General features: G+C 46.9%; 1 protein-coding gene across 1 annotated transcript; it reads right to left on the minus strand.

Moving 5' to 3' along the window:
* Positions 1-1,246: 1,246 nt before the first annotated feature.
* On the minus strand, positions 1,247-15,655 carry TMEM120B (transmembrane protein 120B). The gene is made up of 12 exons (XM_069794728.1): positions 15,491-15,655; positions 11,023-11,141; positions 9,936-10,052; positions 9,104-9,163; positions 8,441-8,536; positions 7,300-7,389; positions 5,126-5,191; positions 4,097-4,158; positions 3,767-3,859; positions 3,277-3,341; positions 3,022-3,090; positions 1,247-2,056 (listed from the first exon to the last, which is right to left on the minus strand). The coding sequence occupies exons 1-12, from the start codon at positions 15,557-15,559 to the stop codon at positions 1,943-1,945; spliced, it is 1,020 nt and encodes a 339-aa protein (XP_069650829.1). The 5' UTR covers positions 15,560-15,655; the 3' UTR covers positions 1,247-1,942.
* Positions 15,656-20,852: the final 5,197 nt, after the last annotated feature.

Raw genomic sequence — 20,852 nt, forward strand, 5'->3', positions numbered from 1 at the left:
TGACCAGCTGGTGAAAAACTGTTTTGGAGCAAGCCATCATTATTATTTTACATGCAGGGTAAAGAGATCTTGATCCTCAAAATCATACTTTTTTTTTTTTTCTTTCTTCCCCTAACTTGTTTTGATTTAATTAGGTTTGTCAGTCCCTATCAACTTAAATTGGAAAATTAAAAAAAAAAAAAAAATTACAAGTTTGTGCACATCTTTGACTATAGAAAAATCTTGAAGAGTTGTGCACAAGGAAACATTTGTCAGTAAAACACAGCAAACCACCCATCACCTTACCCAGTACGAAACTGAAACATCAATGTGCAGGAAGCTACTGCCTTTACCCTCAGCTCCATGGCAGGAATCTTCCTTGCTTTTTTATTCTGAGTTTCTCATGCTGCAGAACTCAAGTTACTCACCATGTGCAGAGCTCCCCACCCCTGGAGAACCAGGTCCACTGCTCAGATCCAGCAGGTTCCAGCATCGCTCTCAAAATAAAACAATTTACATTTCATAAATGGAGACTTCAAAGGATTAAAAAAAACCTCACAGGGTGTGCAAAAGTTGAAAGTTAATGTAGCAAGATACAGCCCAGCTAGTGTGAAAGTTGTTCAAAATATGCAAATTGCAATTTATTGTTCATGCCCACAGGACAGTGACACTGTAAAGGTAATTTTGCTAGCCTCGCATCAACAGAAGAACCGATGAAACCATTTCAAGTCTGTAGTGCGTATATATTTGTTCATGAGCACGCTTACTGGGAGAAGGGCATCATTTTCAGATCACTCTGCCAAAGCATATGCCCAATTTGGCCTTTGTGCTAGCTCAAAGGAAGCCCTCACCTTTGGGAAAGATGCTGCCTAAAGCAGCTCACAATACTGCAGCTGGCCTTGGGAGGTACAGCTGTTACAGCACCCAAAACAAGCTTATTGGAATGAGTTAAGTTTAAGTTCAAGCAGCACAAGGAGTTAAACAGGATGGCAGTCAGTATTTGTCCTCTGCCATCCTCCTGAATGAGTGTTTACATTCTCTTAATTACTGGTACAAGTGCAGCATCTAAAGAAAGTATTTAATATTTCTGTTGAGCCTGTCCCTCCCCTTTCCAGAACAGCACTGGGAACAAACAGTACTGAAAACAGAAACTGAAGTGCAACTGCACTTACTGCCACTGATCAAGGATATTTTAAAGAAACATAGTGTCTCGAAAAACCAACCCGAAGGGCAGTGTATTTGTTATTAAAAAGAGGCTGAAGCAGTGGCATATTGAATGGTTTATTTTAGGTCTTTTCCAGGCCTGGACAGATGACCTGGTCTCCCTGGAAGAGGGCTAGCAGACTTCCCTGCCATTTAAAAACTGCTTTTGCTCACTTGTTTTTGTTTTCAAAAGCGGATTTCTTTAAATAGCTTTTTAAAAGTGTATATAGCAGCAGTATGGTACAAAGATGGGCTTTTTTTTTTTTCACAGTACACACAGGTTAGTATTGCCACTGAAAATATGCCTTCAACAAATGCCTTTAAAACAGCATTCAGTCTGTATGACTGATCAACCTGGAGTGTTCATAAACCTTTGCAAATCCAATACCCAGAATTTAAATAATAAAACTGCAAAGTGTTAAATATCATTCCAGAATTGGAATTACAGTAGATCCCACATTCCCCCAATGCTGGCACTTCACCGGGCAGGTGTATGCTGCTCTATATACAGAAAAAAAACCCCAAAAGCAAACACGTTTTGTATTAAATGTACATAAATAGCAGGACTGCGGACTGGAGAGCCATGCTTGCATTAATACTGAGTCTGTGCTGGCAGAGTCCATATCCTTCACCAAACATGGGGACAGACGAGTCCTTCCGAGCCCATCCGTCGTGTTGCTGGGGTTTAGCAGGATCCATCCCAAACCCAGCGCCTGCTGCGGGCAGGGGGATGGCAGCCAGCACACCGGGGACGGGGGGTTCACAGCTTCTTCATTTTGTCTTTGTTTTTCTGGAGTTTAGTGTGCACCACTTTGAGAGTAGTGAGGAAGTTCCCGAGGAAGAGCAGCAGAAACGTGAAAGCCAAAACAAAAACCTGAGGGGAGAAAAAGGGGAAAAAAGGGTGAGAGCTGAGGGTACCGCTTTGGCCACATATAAGTGAGCTCTGGTGCAGCTTGGTTGACAAGTCTAGGGATCTGTCAGCACGGAGATCCGAGGAGAGAAGATCGTAGCCAAACACACATCCATGCATCCAGCTGTGTGGGTTAACAGGAAGTATATTTTTATCATGATTATTTAAGTAGCATTTACTACTTTTTAATATTACAACACAGGTTATATTCAACACCGCTGACTCTACCAGACAGTAAAATCAAATCATTAAGTCCAATCTAATGGATTAACATTATGCTACAAGCACGTGCACTGAACAGCAGTGGCACAGGTGCCAGGGAATGACCCGTTTCTGCGGGAAGGTGTGTTCCTCCTGAACAAAGTGAGCACACAAGTTACAGCAAGATCTGACCAAAATAAAGACCATCACAGTAAATGCACCACTGCACATGTGATGTGGTTCAATCTGGATCTACAGGAGCAACTGTATAGTTGGAAAGGGATAGACATGTTTGATGGGTGACAGCAACTGAGAAAACAAGGGGAAGGATCCCTAGAAGTGGGGCAATAAAGCAGATAATATGTTTTTAAAGTGATCCACTGTCATCATATTTTTGTATGTGTAACTCATGGATCAGCCATAAAGAACCACCAGCAACTCAACAGCCATTGCTATTAAATGCCCATATACACAAACAATATGGAGAGATATTTACCCACGTGTATTTTCTTCCCCTACATGCTCTGCCTTTCAGTTTGTGTGGTCACCCGTGGGTGCAAACTTCTCTATGGTAACTCACATTTATTTTGAGTTCTCTTGTATAGGCTCTGTGCCACATCATCCTGAGATATTTAGATGGGGTCAGATACCCAAGTACCTTTAAGGATGTGGTTAAACACCCCCTCTTCTCCTGCTCCGTGCTTTTTCTGAGCAGAACCAACACCCACCTGCCATTCTTTGCACTCCTTATGCCTCGACAATCCAAAAAGCGTGACTGCATTATATAGCTGCCAGAACTACAAAGGAAAAAAAAACAAACAAAAACCCAAAACCACAATTTCATTACTAGCAAAAAAAAATCCTTAGAAACATTTGCCATGGGTGCATGTGATCCAAAGCACCTTTTTATGGTGCTGCAACCGCAGCAGCAGACCCACCCAGGCCCTGCACCGCAGATGGGGGAACAGGATTGCCCAACTTACATGCCCAAAGAACAAGAAGGGAAGGAGAAACGTCAGCCCCCGCCACATCCAGGATTGAAATCCTTCTGGAAAAGGTTAACAGAAGAGATGGAGAGAGAGCACAGAAGAGCCAGGACCAGAGCTGCAGCCCTCCCTACCCAGACCACCTCATAAGGGCTATTCCCATCCAGCTCCGCAATAACCAACCAATTTAAAATATATACCTGAAGGTGTGGTAATGGGAGGAGGATGAAGATGGGGATGCCCAAAACCTCCATCTTAACCTTCTCAAGACCTGACGGAGACCAGAGCCCTCTGCTCCCGAGCCACAGGACCCAAGGAGGGGGATAAAAGCCTCGCTCCCCTTCCTGCCTTAGGACATAGGCAGAAGGGCAGGGGGGTGGCAGGCTCTGCAAAGCTCGCTCTCAGAAGACCACACAGCCCTCTCCCTATCACCACATCTAAAACCTGTGCAAAAACTTTGCAAAGAAAGTATTGCAGAAAACCTCACCTACTGTAAGGTCCAAGTGGTTTCTCTCCCCCAAAGCACGGAGTCTATAAAGGCAGCCCCTTTGATAATAATACTGTAGGAACTGAACGCAACCTGGAGAAGGAGAGATAAACCATCATTGCATTGGCTATTCAGAAGTATGATAAACATATCAAACTATTTTAATAATGTTTAATCCAACAGCATTTAATTATTGTTTATATTTGTATGCTATCTTTATATTTCTACAGTTTAATACTCTAGTATTTACCAAGCAGAAGTGTTTTCTTCTAAGCATGTACCATACAAAACTATTTTACCCCATGGATTAGCAAGGTAAGATATACTCACTCTGAAATATTGAAAATGCTAAAAATTGACTGCGAAACATTTGATACATGAGTCCATCTGGCCTGAAAGCAAAATATAAAGGAGGTCAATTTGTTTGATAAAAAGCATACGATGCAGTGCGCTATTCCCCTTCACTGCCAAGCCAGATCCCATTAGCAAACGAAGCAAGCAGCTGGTACCCAGCCCGCTCCACCCCATCGGAAGCCCAGAGAGGGTGCTACAGCTGCACATCACAACTCTGGCATGTAGGAAACACTCTCATCAATTAGGTTTCCCTTCTCCAACACGTACAAATGCTGCCCCCTTTTATTCATTTGCTTATCGCCGTCTTCTCTAGGCAGCAATCAAAGCCATTCAGCAGCGTCTGCATCAAGAATCCAAGTGGTGGAGCAGGGGGTGGTTATGCTCCTTATCCTAAGGGTAGTTCAGGATACATAGAGGACAGGGGACCTTGTGCTCCAGCCATGACGTTGTCCCCTTACAGATTCATGAGCAGAAACATTTGTTGTTTTAAAACAATTTTTAATTATTAACTAATCAGTTCATGCCAAAGTTGAGACACTTTGCACAGGCACCGTACGCGGGGTGCATTGCTTTGTTGTTTGACCACCACCACCCCCCATGGGAAGGTAACTTGCATTTTTGGCTTTATACTCTGTTTGTAATCTGGGTTCAGTAAAGGCACCAAACAGATTAATTTTGTGGTGTCCTCCCTCTAAAGCAAAGTGCTGCTTGCTTTCTTAGTTACAGAGACAGAAATTGAAAGACTTGCAGAGATTTTGCTACCATCAGCACAACTACAGCTTAGGGTTTGGGTTTCTTTCTTTCTTTTTTTTTAAATCAGCAATGTAAATACAAACTTGCAGTGTTGTATTTATCATTGAAAACACTTGTAACATCAGACAAATATTAAGTCTGATGCTTTGCCATGTGGCCACAGCTTCGTGGTCACGCTGGATTTAAATGCTCAGATGATGCAAACACCATGAAATAGCTTGAAGCACCTTGAGGAGGCAAGAGCAGACTCACCACGTTAACATTACTCCAGACAGGAATGTGGAGACATAGTGATGAGACACCCACCAGCCTTTGATCCTGAACAGAAAAAACGTGGCAGTTAGACAAGAAACATGGATTTTAGCATAGTAAGTCTCGCTTTACAGACAAAAAAAAATTACCCTGACTTGGGGGAGGAGGAAGGACAGGGAACAAAATAGATGGCCCAACTCAAGCCAAAGGGGTGCTGTGGAGCACTGCCCTGGCAATATGGCTTAGCTGGGGGCAAGAATCCACAACTGCAAGAGGGAGGCTCAGGACCAGCGCACATCTCGCGTGCTCCCACGAGCTCTCCAGCACAGCGAGAAGCAGCAGTCCCTGCAGCACGAGGCACCGCGGTGACTAATGATGCACAACTTTCAGCCCACACACCCTTTTTTTTTTCTGTGCCATGCAAATAAGTGACATTTCCAAGTCCTTCCTGTGAGGTGGCTGTTTCTTTCAGACACGAAAGCTGCAGAAAGCTCAGAAAATTACAGTAAAGTGAGCAAAAGATGTGGCGAGGCAGAATCAAGAAGTGAAGAGCTGCCCCAGGGATGGCACTGCTTTGGAAACTAAGCCAACATGATGGCTTAATTTGGGGCATTTCCAATCAAAGGTGTGTGACCTCTAACACAAGACAGCACCCGAGCTGCTGTGACCAACCTCTGCAGATACAGCAAGCCCAGGTTCAGCTGTTTCTCTGCTGGCCTCAGGCAAGCAACTTTATATCCCCATGCTTTGTTTTTTCCTCTTTGTCTCTAGCCCCACAGCAATCCCCCTCCTCCTCTCTAGAAAGCACCCCAAAACAAGACATCATGCCTGCAGCAGCCCTGGGGACAGCCATGCTTGCAGAAGAGATTGCTTCATCCCTGCTGCCCACAGTCAGCGCTGGACACTGTGTCCTCAAGCAGCTCCCAGACATCAGCCCATTTTTAAGATTTTGCCCCCAGACAAAGGAGGAAGGGCCTGATTTTCCCGCCACACATGCCACACTGGTGCCTGCCTCCAGGCACAAACCCCGTCTTGCATCAGGAGTGGGGACCACAAGCATCCAGCCAGCGATGTCAAGACAAGACTCCCAGAAGTGCTCCCTCCCGTCCCCATTTCAAGGAGATCATGGAAGCAACTGGTTTCAGAGAGGGAAGTGACTGGCTGGAACAAGGAGCTGTGAGCTGCTCCCAGCTGATCATTAGATAATGCTACTTAATTAGGACAACACTGACTCCTGCCACTAACACAAGTGCTGGTCCACCCCTGTACAAGCACCATTACAAGGGAGCGTGCAAGTTCTCTGAGCAGCATGCAGAGCAAGAATGAATGTGGGAAGCTGGGCTAACATGATGCTGGCTGCCCGAAAGGTGCCAAACAAGACAAGTTAGAAGCCCAATTAATTAATGGTACAGGGAGCTGCAAATGTTGCAGCAGCAGCAGCCAGTCACCCAGCAGCAAACTGACATGCACGGGAAGAGACGTGGTGATCGCTGCAGTTTCCCCACACCAGCCTATCTGGATGATGAAAATCAGGGACATGCAGCCATCAGGTTATTGCTAAAATCTGACACCAGACTCCAGGTTGCACACAAGTGCAAACTCAGGCAACTTCTCGACCCAGACCCAAGGGAGATACTCCAGAAGTGATTTACCAGCAGGACCTCATCACCCTGCCTTAGGATATCCCTACTAAGGGTGCCATAAAGAAACGAGGGCTTGTAGTAAGGATCATCTTGCAGTTAACTTCTCCCAGGGTTTTACTTGTGTTCCCAGCTCTTTATACAATTATCCCCTAACCGCCAACTTTCCCTCGATACGACTGTAATGTAGTCACACACTCCATGAGATGTGGCAGTGACCAAAAACACGTACACACTTACACCCCAGACCACATCTACAACTAACCCATAGCTACAAAAAATATCCAACAATTCGGACCAAGAGCTTATGGACTTTTAGGAATTGCACCTTCTCCTCCCTCCCCAGGTGGCCTCAGGTGACCACATCTGCCCTCAAAAGCGGCCAGGGAGGGGGACCCAGACAAGAGACCCTGCAGAGAGGCATCAGCATCTTGGATTTGCTGGGCTTCAGCACCAAGCTGAATCCCCTTTTATTGCTCGTTTTTCTTTTAAGGACATTTCATCCTTTAAATAGTTTTGCAGGTGGCACGGTACCTTGATCCATTGCTAATGAGAATGCTTTCCCGTATCGTCAGCGTGCAGTAATACCACACTAACAGAAAGTTAAACACTTCATCTGTCACCCTGTTAAACAGAAAAAACACACAGTAAAAAAAAAAAAATCTTGTTAATTATAAAGACACATTCAAAAAACCCCTATTTTTCCTCCCTCCCCTTGGGCGAATGAAAACCTGCCCAAGTGAGGCTACAGACACAAAGCCCCAGTCCCGAACATCTCTAACCCACATGCAGAGCTGTACACATCGACAGCACCATCAGGCTCAGAGTCCTTTCCTCTGGGAAGTGCCCTGTGATATAACACTGCAGATCTTGAGCTGATAAGCAGGTATGCAGAGATGACATTAATTCCTTCTGAAGGAGAGAAAGCACCATGGAAGCAGTGGATGATCCAATTTACAGTGGCATTTCCAGGCTAATTCAATGAGGAGATTCCATGAGATCTATATAAATCCAATCAACTAAAAGAGCAGAAGAGCATTACACTCTGGGGGGGGAAAACCCCTTTATTTTGCCATTTGCAAACCCCTGAAGCCAAAGGAATTCGGGGCAGCCTCTGTGTACGGCAGCACTGTTCTTCGGTATGATCCTGCATTCACCCCAGACCCAGAGAGACCTCAATGGAAGTGTCTGGTTCCAACACTTTCCTGTTTTTTAAGCAAAACTGAATAATTGAAGCTTGTTGGTGCTCAGAGACTTTATCATGACCTAGAGATAACATTTCAGGTCTGATAATTTCATGCAAATCCTCCCTTGTTGTGTTTGCAACCCCAGAGCTGCAGCATGGTACCGGCCCCTGCCTGGGACAAGCCGTGAGCAAAACCAACTGCTCGTTCCCAAGCACAGTGTGACTCCAGAAAAACGACAGATCAGGAAACATGATGTTGGACTTCTCTTAGTTACAAGAGACTCCGAAAAAAGTTAAACAAGGAAAAGCAAAAATACAGGGCCTGCCAGTGTTGAAGAAGAGATGCAAAAGTTATCCTGCTGTCCAACTACGCAAAGCCTAAACATTGCCAGAGCCTGTCTCACAGTCCTTAACAGAAGAGAACAGTTAGTTCAAACCCAGCACGTTTTTATTCAAAATACTTGATTAAAAATAAAAATGCAGGCTTACCTGTAGTGGAGAATAAACCTGCAGGCAACGGCCCCGAGTAACAAGATTATCGTCAGATAAAGTTTGAACTTCTCATACTCGTCCTTGTAGGCAAACCTGGAAGGGAAGAGCCACCGTTTACGGACACAAATGGGTGTTTTACTGGAACGTGGCTTCACTTTTTTTTCAAACCAGATACAAATCCACATGCCAACCCAGAGACAGAAGTTTTGCTTGAAACATTTAGAAAACCAGCAGACAGAAGTGAAAAGCAGCATTTTGCCTGCATGGCCATTGTACTGCAAGACAACAGCTTAAATCCGTAAGAACTGGTTTCTGGGTTGGCATGACAGGATTTAAAAAAAAACCCACACCACCTCCATGTTCTGGAGCACTGTATGCCTAGAAGTCGCAATACCATTTATCACCGCAACCCTCCACCCCCACCCCCTCCCCAATTAAGGCAACAGGCTGGGCCGGGCTTAAAAGCAAGTGATGGACAGAATCCACTGGAGCTACATGAAGCGTTAGCTTGGCCCCGCGTCACGGTCCAACTTGCTCACCCTTGACATTTCATCTTTTATCGGATCTAAGAGAAACCCATTCTCATCTCTGGACTTCAGTCCATCTCCACAGCTGGCCCCGGAGAAACCCAAATTCACACGTGCACAAACATTCACTTACTTTGCCTGGTTACTCAGGAGAGTTACGTTCACGTTTCCCAGCACCAGATTTAAGTACAAGCTGGAAGACAAAAAAACAAGAGCAGACCCAAGTAAGTAATTTTATTTGAACGCCACAGGATGACCCAGATCAGAGCTGAAGAGACCAGTTTATCTGCCAAAGCCACGTTTGCTGTAGGTTTTAATTAAGGCAAACTGGAGAGAGAGACTACAGAAGAGGATTTAAATGTGGGAAGATAGGTCAGCATTTCCAAGAAGTTAGAGAAAAGGTTTATTTTCCTGGTCCCTTTTCTGCACTACAGTCTAAGGGCGAGATATGTAGTCCAAAACCAAAAATAACAAGGAGAAATTGGAAGAAAAACTTCTGATAGAAACTTCTGAGGGGCTGCAGCATCACACAGCCCTTGACAACTCAAAGAAATACGTCCTAGCAACCCCACTGGGAGCAAAGTAAAAATTTTAAGTTGGTTATAAGCACTATTTTAAAAAAAAGAAAAGTGAGAAAATTCCTATGCTGATTTAGTCTTTAAAAAATTAGCACAGTGTGGAAAAACATCAGTGTGAAACAGTGAATTGCATGACTTCTCGCCAATGCGGGGTTTCTTTTATTTTAACAAAAACCCCTGTACTGCCTACATGCAGTACATTTACATACACTTCCAGCTAATGAATTCTGTGTACAACTGACACAGCAGCTCAGCAAGAGATTTATGACTAATCCAGTTTTACATGTATTTGTTCAACATGCACATTATCCTCCGGGAACAACACCGCTGCGAACACTTGAAAAATCAGCTTTCCCGGAGCACACGCCTCCCCAGCAAAGCACATACCCGTTCTTCTTTGGCAAGTAGGCTTCCATGTCAAAGAAGGCATTTTGCCTCTCCTTGATCTGGGTGCTGATCTCCTGAATGAGAGCAAACTCTTCAGGACTTGCTCTGGGCTTGCACCTGCAAGAACACAGAAACAAGATATTCCTGTTTATGTTTTTACCTCCTTTTTATTTAAAGGAAAATAACATTATCATAAAACCCATGCTGTTAAAAAGCTAACTGCATGAGCTGATGCCATTGCGCACTTCACTCCTGTATTTGTGCAGCACCATTTGGCTTAGCCATGATTTTATTCAGTGCCTTGTTTATGTCCTTGTAGGCTATTTCAACCAACTGGTTTATAAATCAGCTTCTTTCTTCATCTCAGCTCAGTGACAGGATTGCGTACTTCTTCCCTAGCAAAGCACTCAGGGAATATTGTGGTTTTTTGCAGGAACTCCTTCCACTTTAGGAACTTTGTGCGCAGTTTCAGGCCCTGGCCTTGCAGAGGCTGCAGCTCATCAGGCATGAAATATTTCAGAATGTAACAAAACACACAGCTGATGATTTATTGACAAACTGAGGTTTTACCAATTAATGTAAAACAGAGAGCAGTGCACAATGGCATTAACAACCCGTGGTGTTGGATGTGGTGTATTCAGACCTGCACACAAGGAATTTTGCCTGTGGCTCCCGGGGATCAGCCGAGCAGCCAGAGACAGTTCCCTCCTGTAAATCTACCAGGGAGCAAGTTACACCTTCAGGTTCAAGGATTGATGCACAGCTTACGGAGCAAAGCTTTGCTCATCTAGCAAAACACATGGACCAAAAGCCGCACAGTCCTGCAGCGTATGGCACATACTGCAAGGATGCAAACCCACACAGGCTCCCTCAGAGATCTTCTTTATTTACGGGACTTCATCTCTCACAGGGTTACAAACATTTTACCTGGCTGTGATAGATGGAGGTGACTCAAGAATAATACAGAGCAAAATTACAACAGCAACACAGATTGCATATTAAAATGCTAAAAATCTAAACATTTCAGCCCTTTGGGAAAGTGAAAGATCCTATCCCTGCCTCCTCCACCCTCCAGGTCTACCATTACCGTTGCAGGCTGTGCTTCAGATCCCTTAGGGTCTTCTTCTGCCGGTGTATGGAGCTGCTGCAGGCTGTCTGCAAGCTGGTGACTTCTTCCAGTTTCTGCCTGTAAACTTTGTGTGTTTCCTGCAGGAGAAGAGGAGATGATCGGTAGGAAGAGCCCTTCTAGGTTACACATTGCATTTGGTCCTCGCCTCTGAAGGAAGCAAGCAAACCCCTGGTTTCTTGGGACCCAACAGGCACCCCTGTGAACAAGCAAGGAAGGGGCAATGCCAAACCAGCACAGATATAACATGGCTTAAATGGACACTAATGAAACCCTTGCAAAAGGAAGAGCATCCTCTCTATGTTCGTCTCATTTCCTCTTTCTAAGGAGCTTTCCCACTCAGGAGCTCCTCCTTCCCATTTCACTCTGTAACAAAGCCCCTAATCCTCTGTGTGATTCCAATCTGTCCCCATCAAACGGGTGGCTAAATCTCAGAGCAGGAACTCTGATTTCCCAGCCAGATTAAATCTGGGGGAAAAAAGAAGAAATATGAGGACCTGGGGTGGGGGGGAAGACACAAAACCAGCCACAAATCCATGCCTGGGGGTTTAGATGTCTCCTGGCCACCACTGCCATCTTGACCCCATGTATGTTCAAGCAACCTACTGATTCTGGTTTAAGAGCTTAACCCATCCCCTCCCTGGGATGCTAAGGCATTAGATGCTCTTAGAGAGAAACTTCTTTATCACAGCTCATTGATCCTCTGAAGCCCCCAATTAGTGTTTGGCCGTAACGAGGATGCGCTAACCAACTGCAAGCCCACTGAGAGGTGCCTCTGCTCTCCCACCCTTCCCTCTGCATGGGAATAAACATGCTCTGCTTTTCCACCCTTTGCAGTGATTTCACCACCTTCCCAAGTGCAGGCAGACCTCAGGAAGGGCTAACCAGACCCCAAGCAATGCCCTCAGGGCAAATTTTAAGATCTATAAAAACTTGGAAAATGGAGTTTGCAGAGTTAGTGCCAAATGAAGGCACAGGTTAAATGGCTATTTGCACGGCTGCTTTATCTACCGGCACATCAACGACCACAGAAAATTACCACCAGTTTTCCCAAAGCATAAACATGGTGGTAAAACCATACAAAACAAATCTTTGCTCTCCTCCTTGTTGGGGCCTGCCTGTTAGTGGTTCATTATTTACAGCAGCAATGCAAAACAAGCTCTGGTGTCTGATTTAAAAATCTTAATAACCAAACTAACCATGTCCAGGCACCGCAGCTCTCATCCTTTCAGGATGGGTTTGGCTTTGCTTAGCATGGGCAGGACTTCGGGGGTCATTGGATTGCACAGTAACTTCTTCTGCTTCTCTAGATGTCATGCAATAGCGTCTTTAAAAAGACTGGTTCAAAGGGTGTGAGAAGCTCTTCACCAAAATAGTGTTCAAGTATTTATTGGAAACACAAACAGGCGAGTTGAGAGCTGGTAACTTTTACCGCTAGCCAAAAACATCAGGATTACTATTTCAAAATGACACTGGTATTTATAAGAACATAACATTTGCTAGTAGTGAAGTTATTTATTCATCAAGAGAGGTGATTGCTTAAAAAGGGGACTTACTGGCAGCACAGGTAGCTCAGCACTGCCTTTACATTAACACTTATAACCCACAGGCCAAATACCTGCGTGGAGGGTCAGGTCTGGCCACAACTCGCTCTCCACGTAGAGAACAACACATGCTGAAAAAAAAAGGATGCATGCACCACAGAGAGGAGTATTTTTGCCCTGAGTTGAAGAGCTCCTGGGCATGAGTTGTCTCTGCACCTGAGTTTACAAGTTTTACAGCGCCAGGACCACAATTGCCCAGTTTGCAAGAGGAAATTGCATTGCCCAATTTGCTCGCAGACTAAGGCCAGGCAGCAGCTCAGCATGGCAGCCCCACACTGCAACTGCTTGATGTTTTGTGTAGTTACCTCGAGGTCTATTTTCCATTGCACTCACAACAGCCCTGCTTGTGGTCAGTGCTTGTTCATTTGCAGGACTCAAGCCACATTCACGGGGAGCCATCTCAGCGCTTTTTTCTAATCAAAATCTGGTTTACATGTTCATATGCAGGGTTTAAATTAATAAGCTCTTGCAGGGCAACTTGTATTTTCTCATGTCCGTGCCCCAAAACTGCAATGCCCCACAGCCCCGAGCTTGGGGCGCTGCCCTAGCAACCCAAACAACAAAAATCTGCAGATGTGGCTGGTTAGAAGTGCTATGCAAACCTGGATGTCCCCCAACCCCATCTCACGGCTGGTCCCCACTGCCCCAAGGGGATGCTCAGTGCTGCCGCATGGCAGCATCAGCCCCTTCGAAGCCCCTCAAGCTCCCCAAACACAAGTGCAGCCCCACATGCCCCACGCCAGCCACCCAGCACATCAGGGGCAGGAGCTATGACCAGAGTCCAAGGTCCTCCTCCACAGGAGAAGGAAGACACAGGCCCTGACCCAGAACTTACAATGCACTTATAAAATACAAGACAGGGCAGGAGTGCATTGAAACAGAGATCGTTTTGCCCCACGGGGCCGGCACTGCTCTCAACACACAATCTGCCCACCACCAATTTTTTTCCCTGCTGGCATTGCACAAGAGACCCTTTCAGTGGGGTTGACCAAAATACCTTGAAAAACGCCGACAGGGAGCTCCTTCGAAACGCAAGAAGCAGTTCCCACGTGACCCCAGACCAACATTTCCAGCCGGAGGGGAGAGTCAGGCCAGCCAAAAAGGGTGCTGAAGGGGAGTGATGCAGGCGTGGAGGGGAGGGTCAAGCTGCTGCCAGGAAAACTAGGCTCCTCAAGAGCAGGAGATGCTGTGAGTGTGTCCAAAAAGCCACGTGCAAGGGCAAGCACGAGCAGACACCCATACTGAAGTACTTTCTTACTGAAGAGTTGGGTTTTCTATCCCAACACATCACAGTTTGACTTGAATCAAGTTTGGGAGCACAGAGCCTTCCTCCAAAGCACATTTAAGCACCACCAGCATCTCACAGAGCTGGAGCAAGTCATGTCGTCATGACAGTGCCGTGTTCCCCTCTTCTGCAATGCTGCATTCAGATACAAACTCTGTTTGTGAGCCCTGAAGCTCTCATATAATGGATGTTATTCCAACTTTTCACCTCTACAGTGCTACCCACTGGGCAATGATACCTCATACCACCAGCAGCTGCTATCCCACCAAGTGTTTCTACTTCTCTTTTATGGATGGGGAAACTGAGACAGGGATAAGTCTGACATTTTGCTGTGGTTTAGGTCAGACTTAAGCAACATGCTCAGTGAGAAGGCTGGTTGGCACATACAGCAAACAAGTGATCAACAAAACCATGCCAGCTGCTGCTCCCCCCCAACGCCCAACCACCACCTTTCCTTCTGTTAACAAGCGTACAATCTGAATTGACTTTTAAGACATGGAGCTAAATCTGGAAATCACACTTTTTTTTTGTGGCGCATGTTCTGTTTAACAGCCTAAAAGAGGCTAACAGCCACACAGGGCAAGAACAGCCGGTCGTGTTTTAAAACTGGCTTAAAGATTTAAAGCACGTGTATAGGTGCAGCATTGATGGCATACAGGGAAGGGAAGGTTTCCTGGAGGTAAAAGCATTTTGCAGAAACAGCTCTTGGCCGCTGCTCCGAGGTCTTTCCGTCCCTCCGCACGCTTTTGCGAGACGGATAAACAGCACTCGAACCCCTTGTATCCCACCACGTGAAATCAGACGCCACCCAGGAGATGCTCGCAGCACAGGTGTTACTGCCATTGCTCTTTCTGCCACACTATGGGTGCGCAAACCCACCCCTTTTCCATCCTTGCACCGCGTCCCCTCGGCGCCTCATCAGACGTCCACGGGGCGCGGCCGCGGTTCGCTCTGGGATGTCCCACGCACACACGTAGCACCTGCCTGGGGGTACCGGGGCCCAGCGACGTTTCTGGGGTGCTGTGCAAGCACGTGCATCCACGCACAGCTGCGCTTCGTGCGTGCCCCCCGGGGTCTGCGGCGAAGGCGGCGTACACGCGTGGCCCTGTGCCCACCCGGGGCCTCTCCTGGGTGCAGCGAGGAGGGGGCGAGCCTTTCCCGCACCCCTGGAAGCATCTTGCCGAGGCTGCCCCGAGGCGGGTACCTGCCAGGGGAAGGGGTCAGCGGTGGGGATCCCCACCCCCCACCTCACGCTGTCGGCCCCGCTCCTGCGAGGCCCCCTCCCAGCCTGCGGCAGCGCGGCGGGGGGAAGCAGGGAGGGCGTGGGGGGTGGGGGGGGAAGCCCTGAGGGCGAACCCGGCGCGGTGCCCTCGCCTCACGCAGCAAAGCGATGCAAAGCAAAGCCGGGGAAGGCAGCGCAGGGCGAGAGAAGCGGCGGACGGGAAGCCGGGTCCACCGCGACACCCCGCAGCGCTGCACCGCACCGCACCGCACCGCACCGGCGCGGTGCCTCACACCCCCTCCCCGTCCCCCGCCTCACCTGGAGCTGCCGGAATTCCTCCTCCAGCTCCCGCCACTCGCCCCGGCACCGCTCCAGCTGCACCCTCATGGCGCGGCGCGGCGCGGTGCGGTGCGGTGCGGCGCGGCGGACCCGGCGGCGGGAGCTCTGCCGGCGGCGGCGCGAGCCCGCAGCCGGGCCCGGGGGGCCACGTGCGCCCCTGACGTCACCGCGCGGGGCTGGGCCCGGCGCCGTGGTGGCGCGCGCCACCCGCCGCCCCGCCCCGCCCCGCCCCGTCGTGTCCTGTCCTCCCGTCCTGACTGAGGCGGGGGCTTCTCCTCAGCGGCCGTCCCCGCGGTCTCTGCCGGCCCCGGTCACCCCCGTGGGGTCCCCCCGCTCTTTCTCCCGGGTCCCTTCGTGTTGTGGCAGCGCCTGAAGCGCCCGGTGGGGCTGAGGGTGGAGATAAAACCCTCCGTGTGGCGCCGGCGGAGCCGCCGTGCCGCGGGGACGGTCCCCTCAGAGGGACCTGCTGGCTGAGGCGACCACACACCTGGGCTGAGGCGGACCCAGCCCGGCAGCTTGCCTGGGGCCAGGGCGCGGCGGGTCGTTACTATCAGAAAGACAAAATGACGAGACGATGCCTCATCTTTTTTGTTCCTATAATAATAATAACCCGCTTGGCGGCAAGGACTGGCAAACCGGGAGCCGGGCCTGGTGGCCTCTGGGCTGTACAAGTGCAATAGTGGGCAGCCCTGGTCCAGGTAGCTCAGGCTGAGAGTAAGGTACAGGGCAGGGGGGTGATGCACGGGAGGTGCAAAGGCTGTGAACGTCGGTACTGGGCTTCTTGGGATGTGGGTTTGTTGCAAAAGGGTGGAAATGGGCAAAGTGGAAGGAAAAAGGAAGCAATTAAAAAGAAGAGGTACAATGAGGAGGACTGAAGCTAAAGTAAAAACTTGAGTGCAATGCTGTCTTTTCACAAAGAGTATCTGTAGGATCCCGTTTCCTTGGGTTTGGCACAAACAACCGAAAACGTATGGTCTAGAGACCCTCCTCAGTGTGCTTGCTGTCTCTGGTCCTTTTCGAGGTCTGTATTAGTGCTGTCTGCTCGTTTCATGCCCTTTTTGTGTGTTCTTTTCATACATGTGTGGGTGGACACCTGAAATGCAGTCGATGACCTGCTGCCTGCCTCTGTGCTCGGTTTCCAGAGAAACCTGCTCAGAACTTGCAGTGATTGTGGATTTCTGCTGATTTAAGAGCCACCAACCACAGGGACGTTGCACTGTCCTTTCAGCTCCTCCAGTGAGGTCTGTGATTGTCCAGATCAAACATGTATTGTGGCAGGCCTTGATAATCTTGAAGTAGAATAATAAACTAATAAACGTAGTATAAATGTCGCAGGAGTGTGTTATGTCTGTGTTAAATTTTCCCTGGATTCTAGCATTTATCTACAATCCTGTGTGACGGGACCTTATGTTACAGGAAGCCTGCAGGATTTTGGATTACAGAGAAAGAGTCACATCTTGGGTGACAGCTTTAATTCTGCGCTGGATACATGCTGAAACTTTCCAGTTCACCACAAGGTTGGAGTAGTCCCTACCAGCAAAATTATTTTCCCTTCCCATGTGAAAATAATCCCTCCACCTTTGCAGTTACTCTGTCGTCTCAGCTCAGTTTATCACAGAGCCACCCCTAAGATGTAGCTGCATTTATTTAGGGCTTGCTCTGCTCATTACATCAGTCTTTGAATGGAGCACGCTCTGCGTGTGTGATGTAATGAGCAGAGCAAGCCCTAAAAAAATGCAGCTATAACTTACCCCTTCCTGCTCAGGGGAAGCTGAGGTGCTGACACCCTCCTGCAGACCTGAGTGGATCCAGACTGGAGGGTGCCAGTGTGCTCGGGGGGTCACGAGGTGCTCAAGGAGATTGACAGATGTCAGTTGATCTGACTAAAAAGCTAGGGGACTGCTGCTGTTGGTTGCAGGTTTGAGCCTCACCTGTGTTTTGCACGTGGCCAGAGCAAACATCCTGGTCTGCGCTGCTAGCAGGAATGGTCAGCTTAAAAGCAGGTGGTTCTGTGGATGTCACCCTTATTTCCTTTAAGTAAAAACATTTAAGTAAAAATGCTTCAACATTTGTAGGACTGCTTGTGTCAATCCTAACATTCACGAAGAGGTACTTAGAGAATACGTCTTAATTGTAAATAAACCTTAAAACTCTTCATTTCACTCCTGAGATATAAGCCTCAAAAGAACAGAAGAAAGCTCCTAATATCACTCGTGGATATTTGCCCTGGGCCATAACTTTTCAGCCTCACAACATGTTCGTTAGGGCCGCAGTCTGTGTTTCTGCAGGTGCTGTGCGTACAAAGGCAGGAAATGTTGTGCATTTCCCACCCAGAGCCATGCTGGCCCTGGGAACAGCCTCGCACGGAGGGATCACCAGACCTTTATTCAAAGCTTTCCTACCTCTTCCCTACACCTCTTGACAAGGAACAATTCTTATGCCTATTGAGGCTGTATATAATTATAGCCTCAAAAGATTTCTTGCAAAGTCTTCTAACTAAGACATGCTAATTATTAATATTCATTCAAGAGATCTGTATTTTCTTTAAAACAGAAACACAAAAGAATTTCATTAAACACAAATAATGTGAGTGTAGCACGACTGGCCATACAGCTGGTTCTAGCAGTATTTAATGTTGTGCTGTTACAAAAGATTTCAGAATTACCTGTAATCTCTTTCCACCTCCTGGGAGATTATAGCTGTTCATATAATCTCATTATTTCAATCACATCTTTGTGAATAAAACCAAAGCAAGGTAAGATAACAGTGGTTTGGGTTTTTTTAAACTAGAACTAGAGAATTTGTTTATTATAGTGGATATAATTTTACTTGCTAAGAATGGAAACTGCAGATTTTAATTAGATCTGTCACTTTTAAAAGTACTCTAATTTCTGAGTTAGGAGTCATAAAATAAAAAAATCACATAATATATATCACAGTCTATGGTCCTGAGTAACTTAAGCTTCCATATCCACGTTCTTGGCATTCATTTTATTTAACTATCAACTTCTCTTGCAGTTTTCAGGCTTTTTGCAATTTTTATTTCTACAACAACTAAAGCATGCTCCAAAACTTGATTTCTTGAAGGAAGAGAGTCAAAACATCTTTATAAATGTTCATCCATTTAACTTTGCACTGAGTTTTCAAATTGGTGGCCTCCTTAATATGGATCCTGCAAAAATTAAGAGGATGTGCACTAATCTGGAAAGGCTTCCCAGAGATACCTGTGGAAAACTGTAGACCTAAGTCAGCTCTTCCTGCTCCTGAAGCTGGGGACACAGGGGAGGGACAGCTGGAAGGGCAGCAGGGGTTGTGTCTGGTAAGGCTTTGCTGGCCAGTGTCCATCTCTGCCTCTAAGAGCAACTCCTACAGAAAAGACATTTTATAAATCCAGTCTTTGCGCATTACATGTCCTGTCTGGATTAAATGTTTATCTTGGGGGAAAAATATAGTTAAAATTCCCTCATTATGAAAAGATATATAGGAATAATATACCTTGAGGTTTCATTTTTTTCTGTCTGACTAAAATGTACCCCTAAGGATCTGCACCCATTGCACCCAGTGGACAATCAAAGACCTTACTGGACTATTACAGGAGTGCAAGTTCTTTTAGCAGCTGGATAAAGGATTTAGAGAGGGAATTTTAGGAGCCCTGAAAAGCTCTGGCAGCTTCCCACCCCTCGGCCCCGGATGGCGAGAGGGGCTCTGAGCAGCCGGCACTTGGGGCTTCCCACACTTTGCCTGTCCTGCCCGGCACTGGAGCAGGTTCTGCGGCTCAGCTGGAGCGCGGGGTAAATTCCTCCAAGCGCACACCCCAGGATGGGGCTCTCACAGCCCTGCCTTGTTTTCTGGAGCCTGGTTTATCTCAGGAGAGCCTCCTCTGTTCTTTCTGCATATCTTTCCTCACAGCCTGCTAAACAAACCACATATGCTCTTTGGTCAACAGCTAATTAACCCAGTCACGTACAGTTGTCATATTCAATTTCAAGGATGCCTCCCTACCCACCACAGCAAACAAAACCTGGGCAGTTGCCTTGTCTGGCTGCATCCCCATCCCTCCCTCTGCTCCCACAGCTTAGATGAGATTTTGATTCAGTTTACTATTCTACAGAGGCAAGAAATGCTGCTGTGCAGGTTTAAGCAGTGAGAGGCTTCTTAAAAGAGGGTTCCTGGCTTCCTTGAAGTAGGTGCCTTAAACACAACTTACCCCAAAAGTTAAAATGTACAGAAAGACTCCAATGCCTTCATGCAACAGCACTGCACTGTCGTACCCGTGTTACCTGGGCCAAGAGCATTGCACAGGCTCTTCCTTCTTCATCTGCTTTTGGGCATGAAGTTGGTCAGTTGGTCTTCTCTGTCCTGCCCCCAGCAGCAGGCTGGCCGGGAGGAGGCTTGTGAGGGCTCCTTCCCCATTTCCCAGCATCACTGTATCACTCTGAATTTCTGGAGGAGACAGCTGCTCTGGATTTAAGGCTATAAAAATATGTCTTTCACTTGTGTCAACACATGACGAATGGTGCCTTTCCTCTGAATTTGAATATTTTAACAACATTTTTTTAGGTATCTTGCAAATCTAACCTTCCAGCTTTTGAATGGCTGGCTTGTGCTGCCAGAGATCTTCTAAGGCCTTTGCACAGCAAATCTACATATTTGAAATCTTTGGTTTGCCTTTACCTTAATTAATCCCACCTCATCAACCATTCACTGCCAGAAAATGTATCAAAGAAATTGAGTTAATAAATCAAGTTAAGGATCACAGCAAAATTGTGACTGCTTGTTCTTCTGACGTTAAATTTTGTTCGAGCACATGTAGTTATATATGTGCAGTCACATGTGAGCTCCTTTCCTTCACCCTCCAGACTATTTCTGAAAGCAGATTCCATTCATTCTTTTCTCTTAAGATAATTGAGGCTGTTTCCTTAGATGTTTTTCCCCTGTCCTAGAAATACCAATTCTTTCCAGCACAGTGCAAACTTGAAAAGGACAAAATATAAATGTGGGTAAGTCCCTATTCTAACATCAGGTGACAGTAAGCCATGATAAATAAAATACTTTGCACATATTTCAACTGGAGGTTGGTACTGCTGATTCATTTTGTAATCTGGATTAATTCCTCAGTTAAGGACTTGCAGTGACGCATTAGCTCTAGTATGGCCAAATTTATCTGCTGCCATCTTCCTACTGTGATCTGCCTGTTTTAAAACAGTATCCCTGCAAAGCACTCTACAGTTGTGCAGTAAATAATTCTCAGCTTTCGGTGACTTCGCTAATTAACAACAGAAGCCTATGTTTGAACAGTCCTGTTGCAGATAGTTAAGTAGAGACAATTAGCTGTAAATCT

This window comes from Haliaeetus albicilla, chromosome 10 (assembly GCF_947461875.1).
Source record: "Haliaeetus albicilla chromosome 10, bHalAlb1.1, whole genome shotgun sequence".
NCBI lineage: Eukaryota > Metazoa > Chordata > Aves > Accipitriformes > Accipitridae > Haliaeetus > Haliaeetus albicilla.

What these genes read in the sequence shown, in the direction of transcription:
- TMEM120B (XM_069794728.1), bottom strand. Translation starts at nt 15,559, where the DNA reads ATGAGGGTGCAGCTGGAGCGGTGCCGGGGCGAGTGGCGGGAGCTGGAG. An exon ending in TACTTGCCAAAGAAGAACGG is followed by an intron (nt 9,164 to 9,935) that starts GTATGTGCTTTG and finishes TTTGTCTTCCAG; the next exon opens with CTTGTACTTAAATCTGGTGC. An exon ending in CCTTCTTGTTCTTTGGGCAT is followed by an intron (nt 3,091 to 3,276) that starts GTAAGTTGGGCA and finishes TTTCCTTTGTAG; the next exon opens with TTCTGGCAGCTATATAATGC.